General features: G+C 36.6%; 1 protein-coding gene across 2 annotated transcripts in view; it reads right to left on the reverse strand.

The window, feature by feature from the left end:
* CADM2 (cell adhesion molecule 2) overlaps nucleotides 1–18,391 on the reverse strand; it is a 130,385-nt gene that overhangs the window by 97,681 nt on the left and 14,313 nt on the right. For both annotated transcript variants that reach the window (XM_075716123.1, XM_075716115.1), the window contains exon 4: nucleotides 1,207–1,297. In XM_075716123.1, coding sequence (XP_075572238.1) covers nucleotides 1,207–1,297 — 91 coding nt within the window. The remainder of the gene's footprint in view (nucleotides 1–1,206; nucleotides 1,298–18,391) is intronic.

Below are 18,391 nucleotides of genomic sequence, written 5' to 3' on the forward strand. Positions count from 1 at the left end.
TATCTCAGAAACACATACTACTTCAGAAGTACATAGGTACACAGAAGACCAATTGTATTGAGCACCACATAAAACTAATTGGATGGACCCCCAGTGTTCTGGTCTCAAGCAGGGTAGAAGCATGCTGGAGATGCTGAGTTGCTCAGCACAGTCAAGATTTGGATGGAGGACTTGCTTTAAAATGATACAGGCATATAATATAAAAAAAGTACTTACAGAGTTTACATGGTGCCAGACTAAACTCAGAAGAGCTTTTCAAAATAGAAATTTTGGACTTACATGCCTGACTTGACCTAAATCTGACTTCAGGTTCCTACAGTAAGTGATTCCATAAAGTCACTAAAGTTACACCAGGGAGAAATTCAGCCCTAAGTGACAAGATTTTTGGCATATAATTTGCACCTTTTCTAGAACCAAAAAAGTATTGTATTATCATTTTTCAAGACCATTCTAAAGCTGCTTGTCACCATTCCATATAACATTATATAGCAATCTTTTCAGCAGAAGGTCAGTATTTAAGAAACTTGATTCATATTAAGTTAATATGAAGCAATTGGATTATTTATGTATCTTTATGGGTAAATATGTAACAGCTCATCTGAGAAGATACTGTTTTAAAGAGTGAAGTCTATTTAAATAGTAGGTTCTGTGCAGGAGTTAATCTCTGCAGATCTGCCTTTAAAAATATTGATGGCAGAGATGTTAATTCCCAAGTAAAACAATTTATATTCTTAAAGCAGGCTACATCTTTTCAAATTCTGGTAGAGACAGGCAGCCAACTTGCACATATCATTAAACTTCAAATTCCCTTGTAAATGACAGCCAAAGCATCCAGAAAGTTCAATATATTTTCTCTGAGGCTAGATGATGTAGGAAGATTTTCATGAGACGTTTTCTCTTCTATCATCAGTTCAATGATGTAAACAGTGACTGATTAAGCCTGCACTGCTTTCAGGTTGATATACCTGACTGAAAAAAAAAAAAATCTCACAGCTGGAATTCTTCCTGAAAACTAAAATAGATGACAAAGTAAAAGACCGGTCTTCTGTAGTCACTTAATGAAGACAGGCTTCAAGGGGTTTTCTACACCAGAGATTACTTTACACCCCAGGACGAGACAAAAACAGCAGATTTCTGCAGCTGAAGATTGCAATCACAGCAGAATAAGGAAAATAACAAAAACATATTACTTGTTAAATCACTTACACTGGTTTTCCTTTGGATTCACAAGTCAAAATTATAGATTGTCCTTCTTCAGGCCATGAATTGGAAGAAATGATTTTAACTAAAGGTGTATCTAGGAAGAAAAAAAATAGACATCTTGTTGATATACACAAAAAAGATTTATTATCTAAGAGTACATTCTTCTCTATTTACAAAAGACTATACCATAGATGTAATTTACACTTGGAGATGCTTTTATATGGAGCCTTGTGCAATTTTCATTGTCTTCAGGAAGGCAATAAAAATGACCAATGGAACTAAACCAGTAACTTTTTATAGCCCAAGGAAACACAGATAGAAAGCACATGTATCCTCAGAGGAAATAACTTTTTTCTTTCTGTATTCAATGCAAATACTCCATATGACTATTCCAAAGTCTGATATCTAACAATGAAATAAAAAATATTGAGGATGAATAACAAGTACTTTGTGCAATTGTTTCTTTGTCTATTTATAGGTTGATATGATGGAATGCTGCTATTAGAGGAATGAATGCGATAATATACATTTGAATAAGAACACTTTTATTGTTGCAGAAGCTTGAAACTCATAATAAGAAAGCTACAATGGGCTTTCAGATCAAATACCTTGTTAAAGGCATTTTACAGGATATTATTTCTGAAATGCAATAATGCTGCCCCTAAAACAGAATATTCCTTTTTTTTGAAAAAAATTTACAAAGAGAATGTTTTAAATATCTGCAAAAAAGCACTATATAAAAGTCTGTAATCTGTCCTAAAAAATTAAAAATATTATTCCTATATATTGGGATTAAATTGATAGTTTTAATTGTAAAAAGATACACAACATAACTACTGTGAATTCATGCAGAATAAAACATTTGCAATAGATCTTTAATTTTTAAAACATTTTGCCAGCTGGCTTGCAAGGATATGTTCTCATAATAAAAATATTTCACATGAGTTAGAGGGGCACCTCTTATAAGGAAAAAAAGACCACAAAAAACGAAACATCTCTATACAAAGCAATTTTTTCCTTAGGAAAAGAAAAAAAGAGTTGATAGTCACAGTGAGGAAAATTTTCAGACTCAATAGGAAAATATAAATTCTTGTTTCTTCCACAGTTTGCTAATACAAAACACACGTCTTCATCTATGGCACAAGAAATACTTTAACCTGGAAATGTAGGGTATCTAAGTTTTGTCTCATCCAATTTACAATTCCTATTTTCATTAGCAGTGAGGTAGTAGTGACATCACAGATATCCTATTATCAAGCAAATGTGAAAGAGCACAACAACACGACCCTACAAAATCAAATGGAAAAAAAATTAAATGCTGTAACAATATAATTTCTTATTGACATGCTAATAGTGCTGTTAACCACTAAATGGCATATGAACAATCAAAAATGTTGGAAGCGTTTTTCTAACTTTGATTTTTATTTTTGGCATATCATGATGTATCAGCATGGCACAAGAGAAGAAAAGGGGGAAGGCTTAGTGCAGACTTGTCATAATCCCACTGAAAGCATTGTCAGTGTCGTTTAGCTTTCAGTGCAGCTGCACTAACCTTACGCCAGTAGCAAATCTGTTCCACAAGCTCATATTTTTAAGGATCCTGCAAACCATTATGCAGGTGACTAATCCTTTGGAGGTCGTGCTGGCATTTGCTTCATTTTTAGCACATGCTTAAGGCACTGACCTCAAGTGCCTTAATAAATCAGGGCATCAAGTACTTCTGTGATTTCAGTGGTGCTATTGAAAATGAATAAATTACTCTCTTGACTATACATTGAACCAGAGGAGCAAATTAGTATCAGATAGGAATACATGGAGAATTTAACTGAGGGAGGGAGACAACTAATGCGATGAGATCAAGAGGTTTCCAGAGAAATATGAAAAGGAGTTAACTTTGATGGAAGTAATCACAATAGCCACAGGTGAAGAAAGAAATTAAAGGCCCATCTAGCTAGCATTACTGGCTTAAATATTTAAGAAATGACCAGCATTTTACGTATTACAGTAAATGACCCACATAAAATAGAAGAGGGGACTTCAGACAATTAGTCTTTCATATGCATGGATCAATGCAGTACTGTTTCCCCCAACTTGAAGTTCCATTCCTCCTCTAATGCTCCCTGTTCTCCATGCACTTCTAAATAGAGCTTACTAACACAGAAAAAAGGTCTTATATTTATGTTTCACTCTCTAATGCACAATAAGGTATTGTAGGAAATACATTCCCTTGTGCTTTTTCCTCCTAATTGACTTGTACAGTAACTACTTGTTTCTTTAAAACAGGAAACGCAGGGATTAATTCAATATATAGTTTTTAGGGAAGCTTACAATTCACAATTTTTGTGTTTTATTAACAGTTCTTTTTCAAAACCTAGATATTCTATTTTGGGTGCTTCTCAGTGTTAGTGTTTCCACTTTATTTTCATGCTGTGCTTCATTTCTCTCCAGAATTAAAGTGTACACTTACAAAGGGAAAACTTTTAAGACAAACTAGTCCTCCACTTTCACATTCATATCAATATTTAAAGTGAGAAGAAACCTTTAGAATAATTGCATCAAAACTAACCTAAATATATTATTTTAACAAAGCTAATAAAACCCTGCTGACTGGTATTTCTAAAGAATACAAAACATTGCTACAAAATACTACCTCCTGCTAGGACTCTTCATTTTAGAAGAATTTGACAAGTATCAATATACTCTATCAATACTGGGAGCTTTAACCTGTCACACCCAGAAGTATTAATCATAACAACTGGAACATCACCTAATCTCCAGAAAAAAACCACCACCACTAGAAAACAAAGCCTAAAGAAAGAAAAACATATCAGGAACACCAATACAGTAAGAGGGTGATTTATTTTCAGATATGCTCATCAGCTTGTTTTAAGTAATGCAGATATGTCTAAAAAAATCTCTACTTTTACAACCAAAACAAACAAAAGAAGTAGGATCAAGGGTTTTATCAGATCTTCTGTTGCTCCTCATTTAAAGTCAGTAGAAGTATACCAACTTACATCAATTAAACTTACCAGAACTTTAATAATTTGCATCTTTTTTAGAATTTGGCCCAGTAATTTCATGGTAATAAAATACTGTAGGTCAACAGAATTCTTACGAACAAGTGACTGCTAACTAAAATTTCTTTATAAATATGCCCTTATCCTGAGCTCTCAGGACATTATGGGGCAGATAGATATTCCCAAAAGAATAAGCATTGGGAAAATCCAATTTTTTAAAAAAACGCAGTGGTTTATGTGAGTGTAGGTAATACAGCAAGCCTTGACAGTAAAACACACTGATTTCAATACCCAGTGACTTATTTATTTACATGCACCTCCAACAGCATGAGAGCTATTTGGCCCTCCAGTCTTTAGCTTGAGTAATGAGGTACTTATGAGCTGCAATTGATTGCTAGCACCAGTCTGAACTGAGAGTCAAACACATCTTTAGACACGTAACAAGGCATCTTCTACCCCCTATGTGCCAGAATCTGCCTTTTTGCTGGAAATAACAGCTTAGCAGTGGTTACCGATAAAAACTATGGGATGTGGGTTTTTTCATATATCCTTTCCTGTTTCAGCAGACCAAAGGTATAAGTTCCACTGAGCGATTGTATTTCATCCGTGTTTCTAGGATTTGGGTGCATCTCATTGCACAAGACCAGGCAAGCTGTTTCAAAGTTTTGGGAAGATTTTTCTATTTTTGATCAGGCAATATAATCTTTATTCAGCAACGTACAAAATCAGTGAATGCATGTGGAAAACTGATTTCAGTTTACACTGGTAATGAATGTTATCTGGTATATGAAGAAATGAAGCACTTCAGCACATGATTTTTGTTGTACTCTCAGCAATAAATAATGACAACATTAATACCTTGTGGAACTGCTTTACTGATTGATTTAATCTCTTTGAAGCTATTTCAAAATAAAGGTGATTCTTACCAGTCACCAGACCTTTGCTGTTAATCAGATCTCCAATGCTAAAAGGGTGGTGGTTTTTTTGTTTAAAACTCACTTGCTGTTTTTACATTGCTTGAAGTGAGAAAGGGTTCATTATGTATTTATATTCTTTTATAGCCAAGCCCTTTTAAGGTTACATGGAAGCTTAAATTTCTTCATATAAATTACTTCACATAAATTTCTTCATAAAAAGTAATCACATGGAAGCCGCTAGAAGATTCCCATATGATAAATTATGTTAAAGTATATGTGTAAGCCCTTGACAACCACAGCGTAAAAGCGGATACTGAATTCATAAAAGTAAGTAAATTTACTTAAGATCATAAAGCAGGTCACCAACAGAATCAGAAAATGAATCTCTACTACCTTCTTCTTAGTCCCAAGATAGTAAAAAAGTAATTGGGCCTCTTTTTCCTATATAACTTCAGAAGTCCTTGGTCCCTTCAGTCCTTAGCAAGCTGGATTACCAGAGCTTCTGTGGATACTTTTCCAAGGAACTCCCAGCTACTGGTTGAGTAACTAAATCAAAGTATGACCCCTATCCATCCTGGGGCATTAATCAGCAAAAGGCGTGTGAGAATAACCAGATTTCAGAAGAAAAATCATGTCGTGAGACAAAAGGGTAACATTATGATGATGCTATGATAACATCATGTTATCATATCAAATAGTCTCTCCCTAATGTAATCATCTTCAGTTAATGTAATTACAATCCTAGAAACAGAAAATAAGACCACCTCTTTTCTTGGACAGACGTTAGGGTGGGTGGAGTACATATATTTTTTTGATACTTACGTTAGGGTGGGTGGAGTACATATATTTTTTTGATACTTTTAACAAATTACTATTGGAAGTAGTAGACTATTCAGGAGTAAAAATATTAGTGACCTCATAGTCATTAGGATTCAAATAGTGCTGGAAATGCACCTATTCAAAGATGCGTGCATCAGTCTTTTCTCCAGAGAATTTATATATATATATGTATGTTTAGCTGTAATATAAATAGTACTTGCCACTAGAGTTGTCTGCACATTTTGTTAGAAAGTAAATCTCTATGTTGCTCAAATCTTGGCCCTTGTTGGGCTTCCAGTGAAAGGAGGATTAACAGAAAAATCTTAGTGGTTCTCCTCTGCAGACACTTACAAAGGAATATTGTACCAGATGTGGAGATCCAGGTCACGGCTCCTAATTTTCAATTTCTTTGCTGAATTATAGATATTTTTTTAAAAAATAAATACAATAACTGACTATGAAATTTAAACTTGGCACCCCAAATATCTTCCAATGTGGCTGAAGTTTCAGGAAGCAGAACAGAACAAGAACACCTCCTTCTTTTCACTTACAGTGATAGTGTTATTCATACCTGAAGAAGGGTCTTGTACTTCAGCATTCTATGTTTTAGAGGCCTGCTATACCCCTAAGTCTTAGGAAGCCATTTCTATACTCCCTCACTTAGAGGTAATTTGATTTTTATGAGAAGTGTTCTTTAGACACGTTATTAGAGCCCATGCAGGGATTTATGAGAAAAAAGAGGTTCCTTATTCCACTGAGTACTGAAGTATTCACACTAAGTAGATCAGATTCCGCAAAATACTTATTTGACAGTAATTCAGTGATTAGAACATTCAGCCCTTCAGAGCCTGTGGATTAACGGTTTGGTCTGATTCAGAGAGTGCAAGGACTCGTGTGCTGACCTCCCATGCAATAGCAGAGGTCTACCAGGAAGGTATCCCTTCCACTCAGGAATAGAACTAAGATTTCACTTTGAATCTGAAAAGGGTTTTTTCCTACCTATGTCCCAGTTTGGATAAATCAGGATTTTCTGACACACTAAAAAAGAAAAGGTATAAGAAAATTCTCAACCCACTCCACATTAGGAATTAGAATTCTACAAGTAACTCGGTACTGTGCAAATTGTCCCTATTTATATTCAGTGCCAAAATAACATGCAATATAGCATTCATGTTACTTAAATATAAGAAAGGTTTCTAAAGCCAGATGAGGATATTCATAAAAAGAAAAACCCATAAAACTAATATTCCCTACACATTTCCTAGGATGCTTAATTGAAACTTCTGTCAACGCGTAGCATCAAGTGTCTTTGGTACATCAACTCTTGGACTTTACACATAAAAACTTCACTGAAATGTTTTCAAAGGCCTTTGAGCTGGTGCCCTCAGAGTATCCTTCTTACTTGCCAAAGATGGCAACATTTTTAATGTCTAAACAATTTTAAACATTTTTAAAAAAATTTAAAATCACTAAATGCAACCACAATGCCAGAAACAGATATTAGACATTTTACTAATAGCAGCCCAAAATTAAGAAGACCTTTTCCAAACTGGTAACTGATATACATACAGCTAGGGCATTTATGTTTGCACATTACTATTTCATATGAAGCGCAGTGCCCCTTCAAGTCTCCAGCTTTTTAAACATGTTTGTTGCATGAATTCTGTAACTCCTACTTCTCAAAGTAAAATGACATGACAGCAGATGTGGGATGTACAAAGTTTCAATGACAGTCTCCTGTAGTATTATCCATTCATGGTTTTGCATCTATACAGTGATTTGGCAAAATATTTGGATCTTCTCTTTGCACCTGGTTACCATGTTTTTGTCATGATCAAAGCAGTCTAATAACAAATATAAAACAAGTTATTTGCTGTTTAAGTAACAATCAGTACATAAAGTACTATTGGTCTTAACATAGTTTTGGGAATGTTGGTTCACATCATTCTAAGGAAATGGATATCAGTGTCAAGAAGAAATTACATTTCTCTTGGTTTCCACTGTTGTCCCTTCATCAGAGAATGCATTTTTTTCTGGTCTGTAGGATATTAAAAGACCTAGCACAGAAAAATTGTCACATTTGGTGACAGTAACATATAAGGTTCAATATATATAAGGTGTACAGAGAATGATTATTCTCTTGAATTATTTTAGTTGATGAGTCTTTGGGGTTAAAAAAAAAAAATCCATTGATGAGGTTCTTTCCTCTATGCATGGTACACATCAGTGTGATATATGCTGTCTAAATCTCTCTTTCTTAAAACACGAGGGATTCTGTGCTTTAAATTTTTCATAATGTCCCACTTAGTCTTCCAAGTTCAAACTAGTACCAAAAGAGCCAAACCTACTGAAAATGGTAGAAAAGGAGCCACAGCAGTTCAAATCTATTTGCCTGTAGCAAATAAAAATGTATACCTCTATAAAATGTATACCTCTATAAAATGTAACACTACAATAAACATCATTAAACCTCCAAAACAAAGCCCTCCCATCTGATTAGTTTCCACGCAACCAAATTATCAGGTGCCTATTTCAAAACCAGGGCAAATGCAATCTTTTCTCTCTTCATGTTCTAAAGAACTGAAAACAGCCCATTAACATTATTTGACCCTAGGCCTCTACTGGAATACTTTGATTCTGATAACGTGTTTTCTTTCAAGGTGATTCTCTCTCTGTGGTTTATGTTATGAACATCTCTCCACCTGCAGTAAGAAGCTGAGTTTGTTGTAATGAAGTCTATGATCCTTGTTGGACTTGGTGGTTGAGTGCAAATTATGTTAACAGTAATAGGAAAGACCAATACAGAGAGGGACGAATATATCACTTGTTGGGTTTGTCACAGGAAGCGAATGCTCCTAATACATCAGGGTGTGCTACGAGTGTTGTTCAAATCCCTCCTCCTAAAAACATTGATACTGCCTTCTTATTTAATCTTCTAGGATGATGCCTAGATGTTTTAAGTTACCTTTTGTGACCAGAAGCTTTCTTCTATACACAATGATTTAAAAAGCCTTAAAAGTACTACTAGTAAGAAAAAGGTTTAACAGTGTAAACCTGCATTGGATCCAATAATAAGAAATATGCCACTGGATCCATTCAGAAAGAGAGCAATGCTTGTGTGACAGAGCAATGCTTTCCACTGTGATCAGTGGGCTTCCCATGAATGCCAGGTTTTACTTTCATGAACCCTAAGCAACACAAGGAACCTGTCTTATTAACTACCCACCAGTCCAGAAAACACTCACTTGAGCTCCAGGCAGCCGACAGAACAAAATACATAGGCCCTACCTACGGTATATCGTCCATGTCACGGCTGCCAGATCATTTGGTAGAGGCACTGGAAGGAGGTTTCTCTCCTTCTCTAGAGGAAATTTTGCTGGGATTTCTAGGAACAACAGGAGGATTCTCATCTCAGCAAGCAGGTTGTGCCTTGTTGCAGTATATGAAATTCTGCTTTGGTTGGTTGCTGAGGCTCTCTGCACTCTGTTTTTGCCATAACCTGCTGCATTATTTCTGCGAGTCCCAAGAGCAATGGATCATAATATTGCTATCCTCCTCCTATGAATAGGTAGGTTTCTCTCACTGAGGGTTACTGTTTCAAGCTGTCTGCGTAGCCAGCAATTGCCACTGCCCAGGAAAACTTGCAATTTTTCCATTGTCACCAAAAGGGATAGAAACTTATTAGCCCCCCACCCTCCTGCTGTTGTCCAGTGACACTTCCCAGACCACTCTTAAGTTCTGACATAATCATGTAACTGTGTGCAGCAGCATCTCCTACCCAGATCTATAATACTCGTTTATTCTGGCATTCTTAATTTATTTACCTTGTTTAATTTTTTGCCACTAACCATCATTTCCTCTTTGTACCAGAGTCCAAATTAGTATGATTGATTCATTACAATACACTTTTTTTCTTGCAGACTTAGCTAAATTATGAGCTACCAACAGCATGTCTTTACTTCATCGTTTTATTTTATGAACACAAACCTTCTGAATATTGAAAAGCTTCCATAAATTTCTCTGGTATTTTACTGTGGCACTGAACAACAACAGTTCTGGTGCTATCATTTTAAAAAATGTTATAAAAATCTAACAGTCCAATAATAAAAGATTATTGCTACCTGGTAATAAATGACTGGCAGATGCTAAGATTTTAAAGTATTTCCTGTGAGACTAATTCATTTATTTTCTACCTGTTTTTCTCTGTTTTTTCCAAAAGCATGTTTGTGAAATCTATTTATGTTACAGCCTTCTACATTTTTCATTGTGCTTTTTCTCCCTTATTTCCTTGGAACCTTTCCATCATTTCCAGATGCAAACATAAAATAAGCAGATACCTCTAAAAATGATGATGTATCTACTTTCCAGATTAATTAGCACTGGAGTAAGCATAGGACAGTTTAAGGTATCTTTTTTTTCCCCCCCGAAACCATGAGAAGATCATAATTTTCATATATGGATAGCAATTACAAAACTCCTTGAAAATTCTGTATTCCTACACAATTTTATTCCTATTTCTAAAAAAAAAAAACCCAAACCCCTAAGTAATTAAGCTTAGAAAGAAAGACTTTTGAAGTAAATTCCATGGACAAACCACTCTAGTATGTGCAAAAATAAACATCAAATTGGATATCCCAAATGAGATCTGAAAGCAGAGAGGAGTACTCTAATCAGCTCTGTGAAAGTGCTCACCATTTTTAATAGCTTTTACACTTAACAGCTGCATGCATCCTACAGCTGTGAATCAGCATTTCCCAAAATTGGGCTTCTTTTGTAAATGACAAGTAGCATGGCTCCTGCCTGTGCCCTGTTGCTTTGAATAAGCACTAGCAAAGCAAGTCTGCATTGGTAAACTTCATCAAATTACCCTGGGAGATACAGTAAGTTTGATGCTCTGCTTCAGAATATAACAAATGACTCATTGCTTAAACAGATGAAAGAAAAACTCAGAATTATGTATCTGACAAATTATTTTATTATTAGTGTTTGTGGATGAGACAATCTAGATCAAATGGTTGTGTCATGGCAATGGTATTTCATTTCAATAAATGTATTCAACAATACTGTAAAATTAAGCTTTATAGTATTTTTTAAATAAGTATCTTTGATAAAATTGAATACTTGGTACCATATCTGCATGGATATTCCTGTATCTTCTTTTTTCACTCCTTTAAAAACTACTTTACAGTCAAGCAGGACCAGAAACAGCATATAGTCCCTTTGTTATCTGAGATTCTTTGATGACTATTATGTCAGCATTTATCTCGTCTCCTTTAATTTAGTTTAAAACGATGTTTGTTGAAGAAAAAAGTAATAACAGTTTGTACCAGAAGAGTGTAAAAACACTCTCCTGGATGCAAAACAACAAGCCAAATACCATTGCAGGGGAAAAGAAAGTTCAATCAGTGAAATATTCCCTCCTGGTACTTGTAATTCATAAGTGCCTGAATTCAAGCACCAACCTGGCAGGAAACCCTTTAAGTTACAAATTCTGTGAACACTTATTATCTGATACTTTCTTAAAAATATTCATAGTACCTGTTTCAACATCTCACCTGTCAATCATACCATACTGCTTCACCAAAATTGCTAAAAAGAAAAAAAATAATTAAAATGTGATAGTACCTAATGTGTGGCTTGGGGTTTTGGGAAGGTGAAAGAGAAGATGGAGGTACACTACCAAAGCTCCATGGTTCCTCTCTGCTCCATTTATAATGCATTAAAACCTTACCCATCCTTTGTCATGTAATGTGTTTATTGACTGTTATTGCCTACTTCGTGCTCGGTCTTAAAACGGGCAACGACAAATGTGAGCATAGTACTGGATATATCGGTAGACGCTGCTGAATTAAGCAGTAGACAGAGTGGCACTGTCACCACAGTTCTGAATGTGTGCCACTTCATGAAGACAGCACCAGTAGCACCGCCTGCATAAATACAGTTACTCCACTTTACATGCTCTTGCAGAATGGGTGACTGGTTTTTTGGTTATTCGTTAAGTCCCATACACACATGAATGATATGGTGAACGCAAGCTATGAAGCTTAGTTCTACAACTTTTCTCTTGTTTATTTCTGTCATGCCACTTCTTCAGACTAAACAATCTCCATTTTGCCAGTCTGCAGATATGTAAACCTCTCTGTTCCATTTAACATCTCTGTTGCCTTACACTGTGCTCTCTCCAAATTATTTATATTTTGTCTCATTTTTACCATGCCACCTAAGAGGAGTAAAGGAAAAAAAGCAAAAGAAAAAAAACCCTTCTGCCTAAATCACATGTTATCAAGAAATTCCTAACTCTGAGTCAGTGCCTGACCTTTCAATGTAACTTTATCTTCTGCATCCTCAGTTTCTTTTGTGTAAGGCCTTCAGTTTTCTGTTATGTCTGACTTAAATCATCTTGAGTATTGCTTGCGAACTCCAGCACATCCAAAACTGCCGAAGGAGTAAATAAGAGCTCTGGATGCTCAGCATATCCCAATACCCCTTCAAGCCTTTCACTGATATTCTTATCAGATATTGGGCACTATAAAAGTTTTTATAAAAATGTCTAAGCAATAGTATGGGGACATAAAAATTTGACTTGTTTCTTATAAATATATACCACACCCTCATGAAGGGCAAACCTCTGTTCCTTGGGAGGTCCTACTAGCAATCTCTATATATGTTTTCCTCCAAACTGTCTCACCTGCTTGCTAGTCTTTAATTTTGGAAATAAACAGCCCCCCAAACTGTTCTATAGGGAAGGCCTGGAACAGCTTTGTCCTTCTGTTATTAGGCTGACCGGCTGAAGGTGGCCAGAGTTGCAACCTAGGGTGTGAGCTATACAGATTCTGTAATTTTCAGTCTCCTTCCAAGATGATCCCATTTGAAATAACAAGTCTAGACTAGGCAAAAATGAAAAAGATATTTGAAGCATATTTTTGAAGGCAGCATGGAACTTGATGGATCTTAGTCATGTACCTGAAAAATTCTTGCTCCAATTGGGACCTGATGTGGAACTTCTCAGACACTGGACTGGCATTCAGCCACTCAATCTTTATCGTCCTGTTAGTCCTACCCAATATAAAGTAGTTATAACAAGTCTATTTAAAAACTTGCTTTCTAGTTTTTCTGTAAATTCAACCTTCCACTACATACCTCTAACATAGATCGTCTAATATATTCACATTATATCCATGTAGGCATTCATCTTTTCAAATACAATGCAGAGAAATTATTTTTTTAATCACTTTTACAGTAACTGATTGTTACATAGATTAGGAGCTTCAAAAATCAGCCAGTCAGTCAGTCAGTATTGGGGATACTGCTGCTGGGCTGACTGGAATAGATCATTATTTCTGGAACCTACCTCCTTGTGTACAGAAAGGTTTACCATTACAGAAAATCAGCTGTGATGCTTTTTTTACACCATTACACTAGTTTTCTGGTCTTTTCAGGTAGACACTCTCACTTGTTCTCTTTCTTATGTCCACCTCAGAATATCCTCCAGTGGCATGACTGACTCACTATGGGGATTTCTACTGATGAAAATGGCATGTGGACAGTCGTGACCAAATTAACTATGCGACCTCAAAAGCCTTCAGTGAGCTCTGTAAGGTTCTGTCCCCAGCGTCCCCTCCAAAGAGAAAACAGATTTTAGCCCATCACTGCTCATTAATTCAGAAATGTCACTACACTGACCAAAGCTAGCATCTCCACATGGCAAAGCACTGTGCAGTTCAAACATGTATTTGGAACAGGTTCAGGGACAACCTCACTGTGCTCCATTTACCAGTGTAGCCATGCCCTTTGTCTTTTCAGTCCTTTTACCACAGGTTGTCTCTTTCCTATGCCTAAAGGCTTACTCCTCTGAAATGGAATTATATTTATTTTATGTTTTTTTCCTGAACATCCTACTTTTAATATTATTAAAAGTTCCCTCCCAAACTTCCTTTGAAACCTTCTTGAGCCCTCTCAAATACACAACAAGCAAATGGAATAACCTTCCCACACCATATTTTAGAGTTTCTATGCAAAATAGACAAGCCAATCTGTGGATTTTCCTACAAAAGATTTTAGAGAGAAATAAATTATATTAGATTATATTTCACTTGTAAACCATATTTGAACATACGCCTCCAGATGGGAAAGGTCAGGATTGTACATTAACCCTTTGAACTAGATATCCCCTTTGAAAGATCAAAGTTTGGCAGTAAATGGACCCACAAGTTTTTGAATTAGTTTACATTTAGATCGTGGATTTCTTATTTTCATCCATCATTAACCTAATTGATCTCATTTAAACATGCAAATTGTGGCACTGAACTTTCATGTTCACAGATATCACTTCACTGTTTACGATAACTATCCTTTATGTTTCATTTCAAGCATTCACTAACATGAAAAGCTTAAACAAGATAATTTTATTTATTAACACAGTGTTTAAATAATTATTGAGCTAAATAATAACTTCTTATTTACTTTTCCTTCAATATGAAGAGGTGTACACGTACTGAAGTCTGTATCTTTTAATATGCATTCTTATTATTACTACTTTTAACTGCATTTTACGCTGGCAAATATGGAATCATCCCTCCTTTAAGGGAGATAGAATGGAAAGAATGGTCAGTGACGTATTGAAATAATATTGAGATATATTGTCCATATTAATATTCACACTGAGATTCAGGGATAAAAAAATGCTGTTTGGGGAAAACATCAGAAGAGTATCTCAACATGGGGGAGTCTTGGGTGGAAACCTGAACGTGTACAAAGGGGAAGCTTGTCTCACAATGTAACAGGCAGGGAAGAACTGGAAATTCTCTTATTCTCAAGGTCACAGCACTCCAGCAGAACATCTTCATTGAAAGAGAAAAGCAAGAACACCACTCAGATAGTCGACCTCTAAAGGATGGGAGCATCGGTCGCAAGAGTCGGTACCTCTCTGTCAGACTCAGCTAGCCATTTAAGAAAACATCTAGCTTTTCCTTATAAGCTTCTAAAGGATTTAAATGGCTGGCAGTTTTTCACTGGAGTGATAGAAATCCCTGATTGCTTAGGCTTACAGAGGTTTTCTATGATCAGAGAGGGAGATTTTATGAGACACCGAGTTCCTGTCTGCACATCACACAGAAAACATAGCCCTCCTGCTTTTTAAGCAGGAACACAAACTGGCTTTAATCAGTAAGACCATCTAAGTTGTGAGATGAAGGTCAGATAGGGAAACCCACTTGAAAAGCTGAGATCCAAGAACCCAAGGTCCAGGCCTCCTATTCTGTAGAGATGGAGTACATCCTGAAAACAATATTGCTATAGCCAAGCCCAGGTGATCAAGATGCTGGGTGGTATCTTACACTGAACAGCTACTACCTTCCATTAACTCAGGATGGGAAGTATACTTCATTGCTAAGGATAAAGGACACATGTAAAAAAAGATCCCTGGGACAGGCCAGTGCTGGAGCAAAACCCAGCATGCTGGTGTCTGAAGTAAAGAGATTGTTCTTACAGCACCCAGAGTCCTGACAAATCACTCAAAAAAAAAAAAAAAATTGTTCTGGGTTTCCCTCTTGTGGCCTATTATTCACACCTGGCTTTGTCAGGTATGCTTAGCAGAAGGACTGGTAAGAGATGACAGTCTGATAATGCCTTAGTGACTTCCAAAAGCTTGGGTCTAGGTAGCTGAATGATGATGACAGCAGACTGTTTCCTCAAAAAAAGAACGCATAGCCTAAATGTGTCTCATTCCCAGAGCTGAGTCTAAGAACTCTGAAGAATAAAGCATTAAAGCAAACAAGAGCATTAGGAGTGTATCTGTTTGGAACAAAACAATTCTTTTTCCTCAAAGGGAAACTTTCTTTGCCATTTGTTATGAACAGTATGCAATGGGATGGGCCATGCCAGAGAATGTGCCACTGCATCTGTGCCATCATCCTACCCTTGAAAGAAGGCTTAAGCTTGAGATATTGGCCACCTTCCACAAGTTCCAGAGGACTCTGAGGTGTCACAGTTCCCAAACACTCAAATTATTCTAAGATAAAATGGTTATAGCAAGAAAGCAAATCATGCTAATTTGGATCAGAGAACTGCAAATCCCTGGATGTGCAAATCTCAAGCGTGTTCTTTCTTTTATGGCTGTCCTGGTTTCAGCTGGAATAGAGTTAATTTTCTTCCTAGTAGCAGGCATAATGCTGTGTTTTGGATTTAGTTTGAGAATAATGCTGGTAACACACTGATGGTTTAGTTGCTGCTAAGTACTGCTTATGCTAGGCAAGGACTTTTCAGCTTCCCATGCTCTGCCAGGTGCACAAGAAACTGGGAGGGGGGACAGCCAGGACAGCTGACCCAAACTGACCAAAGGGCTATTCCATACCATGTGACATCATGCTCTGTATATAAACTGGGGGGGGTTGGCTGGGGGGCAGCGATCGCTGCTTGGGAACTGTCTGCATATCGGTCGGCGGGTGGCGAGCAATTGCATTGTGCATCACTTGCTTTGTATATTGTTATTGTTATTATTATATTGTTATTCTTATCATTACCATTTTACTTTATTTCAATTATTAAACTGTTCTTATCTCAACCCAGGAGTGTTTCTCACTCTTACTCCTCCGATTCTCTCCCCCATCCCATCGGGGTAAGGGGAGTGAGCGAGTGGCTGCGTGGTGCTTAGCTGCTGGCTGGGGCTAAACCACGACAATGGCCCTAGAGAGTGTTGCCCTTGGAAAATCCAGGTCTTTTCACTGTATCAGAAATTATAGGAGATTTGTGTGCTTAAGGTTACTGGCTAAAGATATAGTTAGATAAACATCTTCTCTCATGGCAAAGCCAAAACAAGTTTCAGTTCTTACAAACAGTTCAGCTATTTTCACTCCTGACTCAACATACAGTCTATCTGTATTTATTTGAGCTGTCTCAATATTTTGGGGGCCTGTTAAAAAATAAATGAAAAATTGGAAGGCTGTGACATCTCATTATCCTAGTTAGTAAACCATTTCCTGTCTCTGGGGATGTATCTCTTGCCAGACTGTCCATACAAAGATTGAGGCATCGTGTAATCATGCCAAATATTCCCAGATTTTACTTTTAGCCAGTGTGTCTTTGAGGGTGTCACACAGCATAATGAAGAGATGGTCATAAGCAAATGAGGATGACCAATAATGCTGTTGACTGACCAAGAAGATCAGCATCAGTGAAGGAAGTTTATTTTAACTGTCATGTTTTCTTCTCTTTGGAAAAACATGTTCTCTCCCTAGACAGTACCATCTATTTCCAAAAAAGGGAAATGTGCCTTTGTTCCTAAAGCATGGGTACTGCCTCACTCCCGTGGAGTTCTGGGAGACATACCTCCAGTAAAAAAAAAAAAAAACCAACCTCCTGAGGCCAAGGAAAAAAAAGATAACTCATGCTAAAGTGCAAGAGCAAAAAAGTTTTTTAAGCACAAAGCTGGGGAAAATAACTGAAGCAAGTGAAAAGAAGGCAGTACACTAACAGAAAATTAAAATCTTGTCTATCTTGTCTTAGCTGAACAGCTTCAGAAAGACAAAATGGTCTGCCTCAGCCACACAGTTGAAAGAAAATGGAGGTGGACACATATTTTACCCATTTACAGTACAGAAGGACCATGTGTAGGCAACAGGGAAAACTGTCCCTCCCCCCTCATACTTCATCATAGCTAAGAGGTGTCCAATTCTGTGGGCTTTTGCATGGGCGCACATCTGCCCCTTCTGAGCTACAAAAAAAATAGCAAGTCCATGGTTGAGATAGTCACCGTGAACAGCCACCTAAGATATTTAAAATGTAACTAATTCATTAGAATTAAACATTACGATTTAAGGAAGATTTCTTTGGCTCTAAATACTGTTCTGATGGGCAACTGTAAGCGTTTAGGCATTCTCCACAGACAAAGGGTGTAACAGTCAAGTATGCACAACCCTTTTCTTGCCTTTTTTTTTTGTAATGCCTTATTTCACATAGTACTATATGAATGTATACTAGAATATATATTCATATCTTGCATTTTCACATATTGACACACACATATAAATAGATTATATTTCATATATTTTCACTTCTTTTTATTCAGAATGTATAACTGTAGAAACTGTGTTCCAAGAAAAACTTGAAACCAGCGAAGTAAAAATACTGGCCTAAATGCTCTTAGTGAGCATCAGGTCATGTAGCTCTTTGATAAAATTAGTCTGCTTTACACCAGCAGAAATTCTAACCCCGTTCTGTTGTCAGAGAAAGCTCCATTTGTTAATACATCAGAAATCACAGTAGTACGCTGTTGTTAGACACAGACACGCACACACACATTATTTTCTACATGGCTGCACAAGTGCATTGCTGATTTGCTCATCTGTAGTCTGCTACATTCAAGGCGCTTTGTTTACTTAATTCAAAATCAATAAGTTTATTTCCCGGACAATAGCCAACATTCTCTTGGAAGAG

This window comes from Pelecanus crispus, chromosome 1, assembly GCF_030463565.1.
Source record: "Pelecanus crispus isolate bPelCri1 chromosome 1, bPelCri1.pri, whole genome shotgun sequence".
In the NCBI taxonomy this organism is placed as follows: Eukaryota; Metazoa; Chordata; class Aves; order Pelecaniformes; family Pelecanidae; genus Pelecanus; species Pelecanus crispus.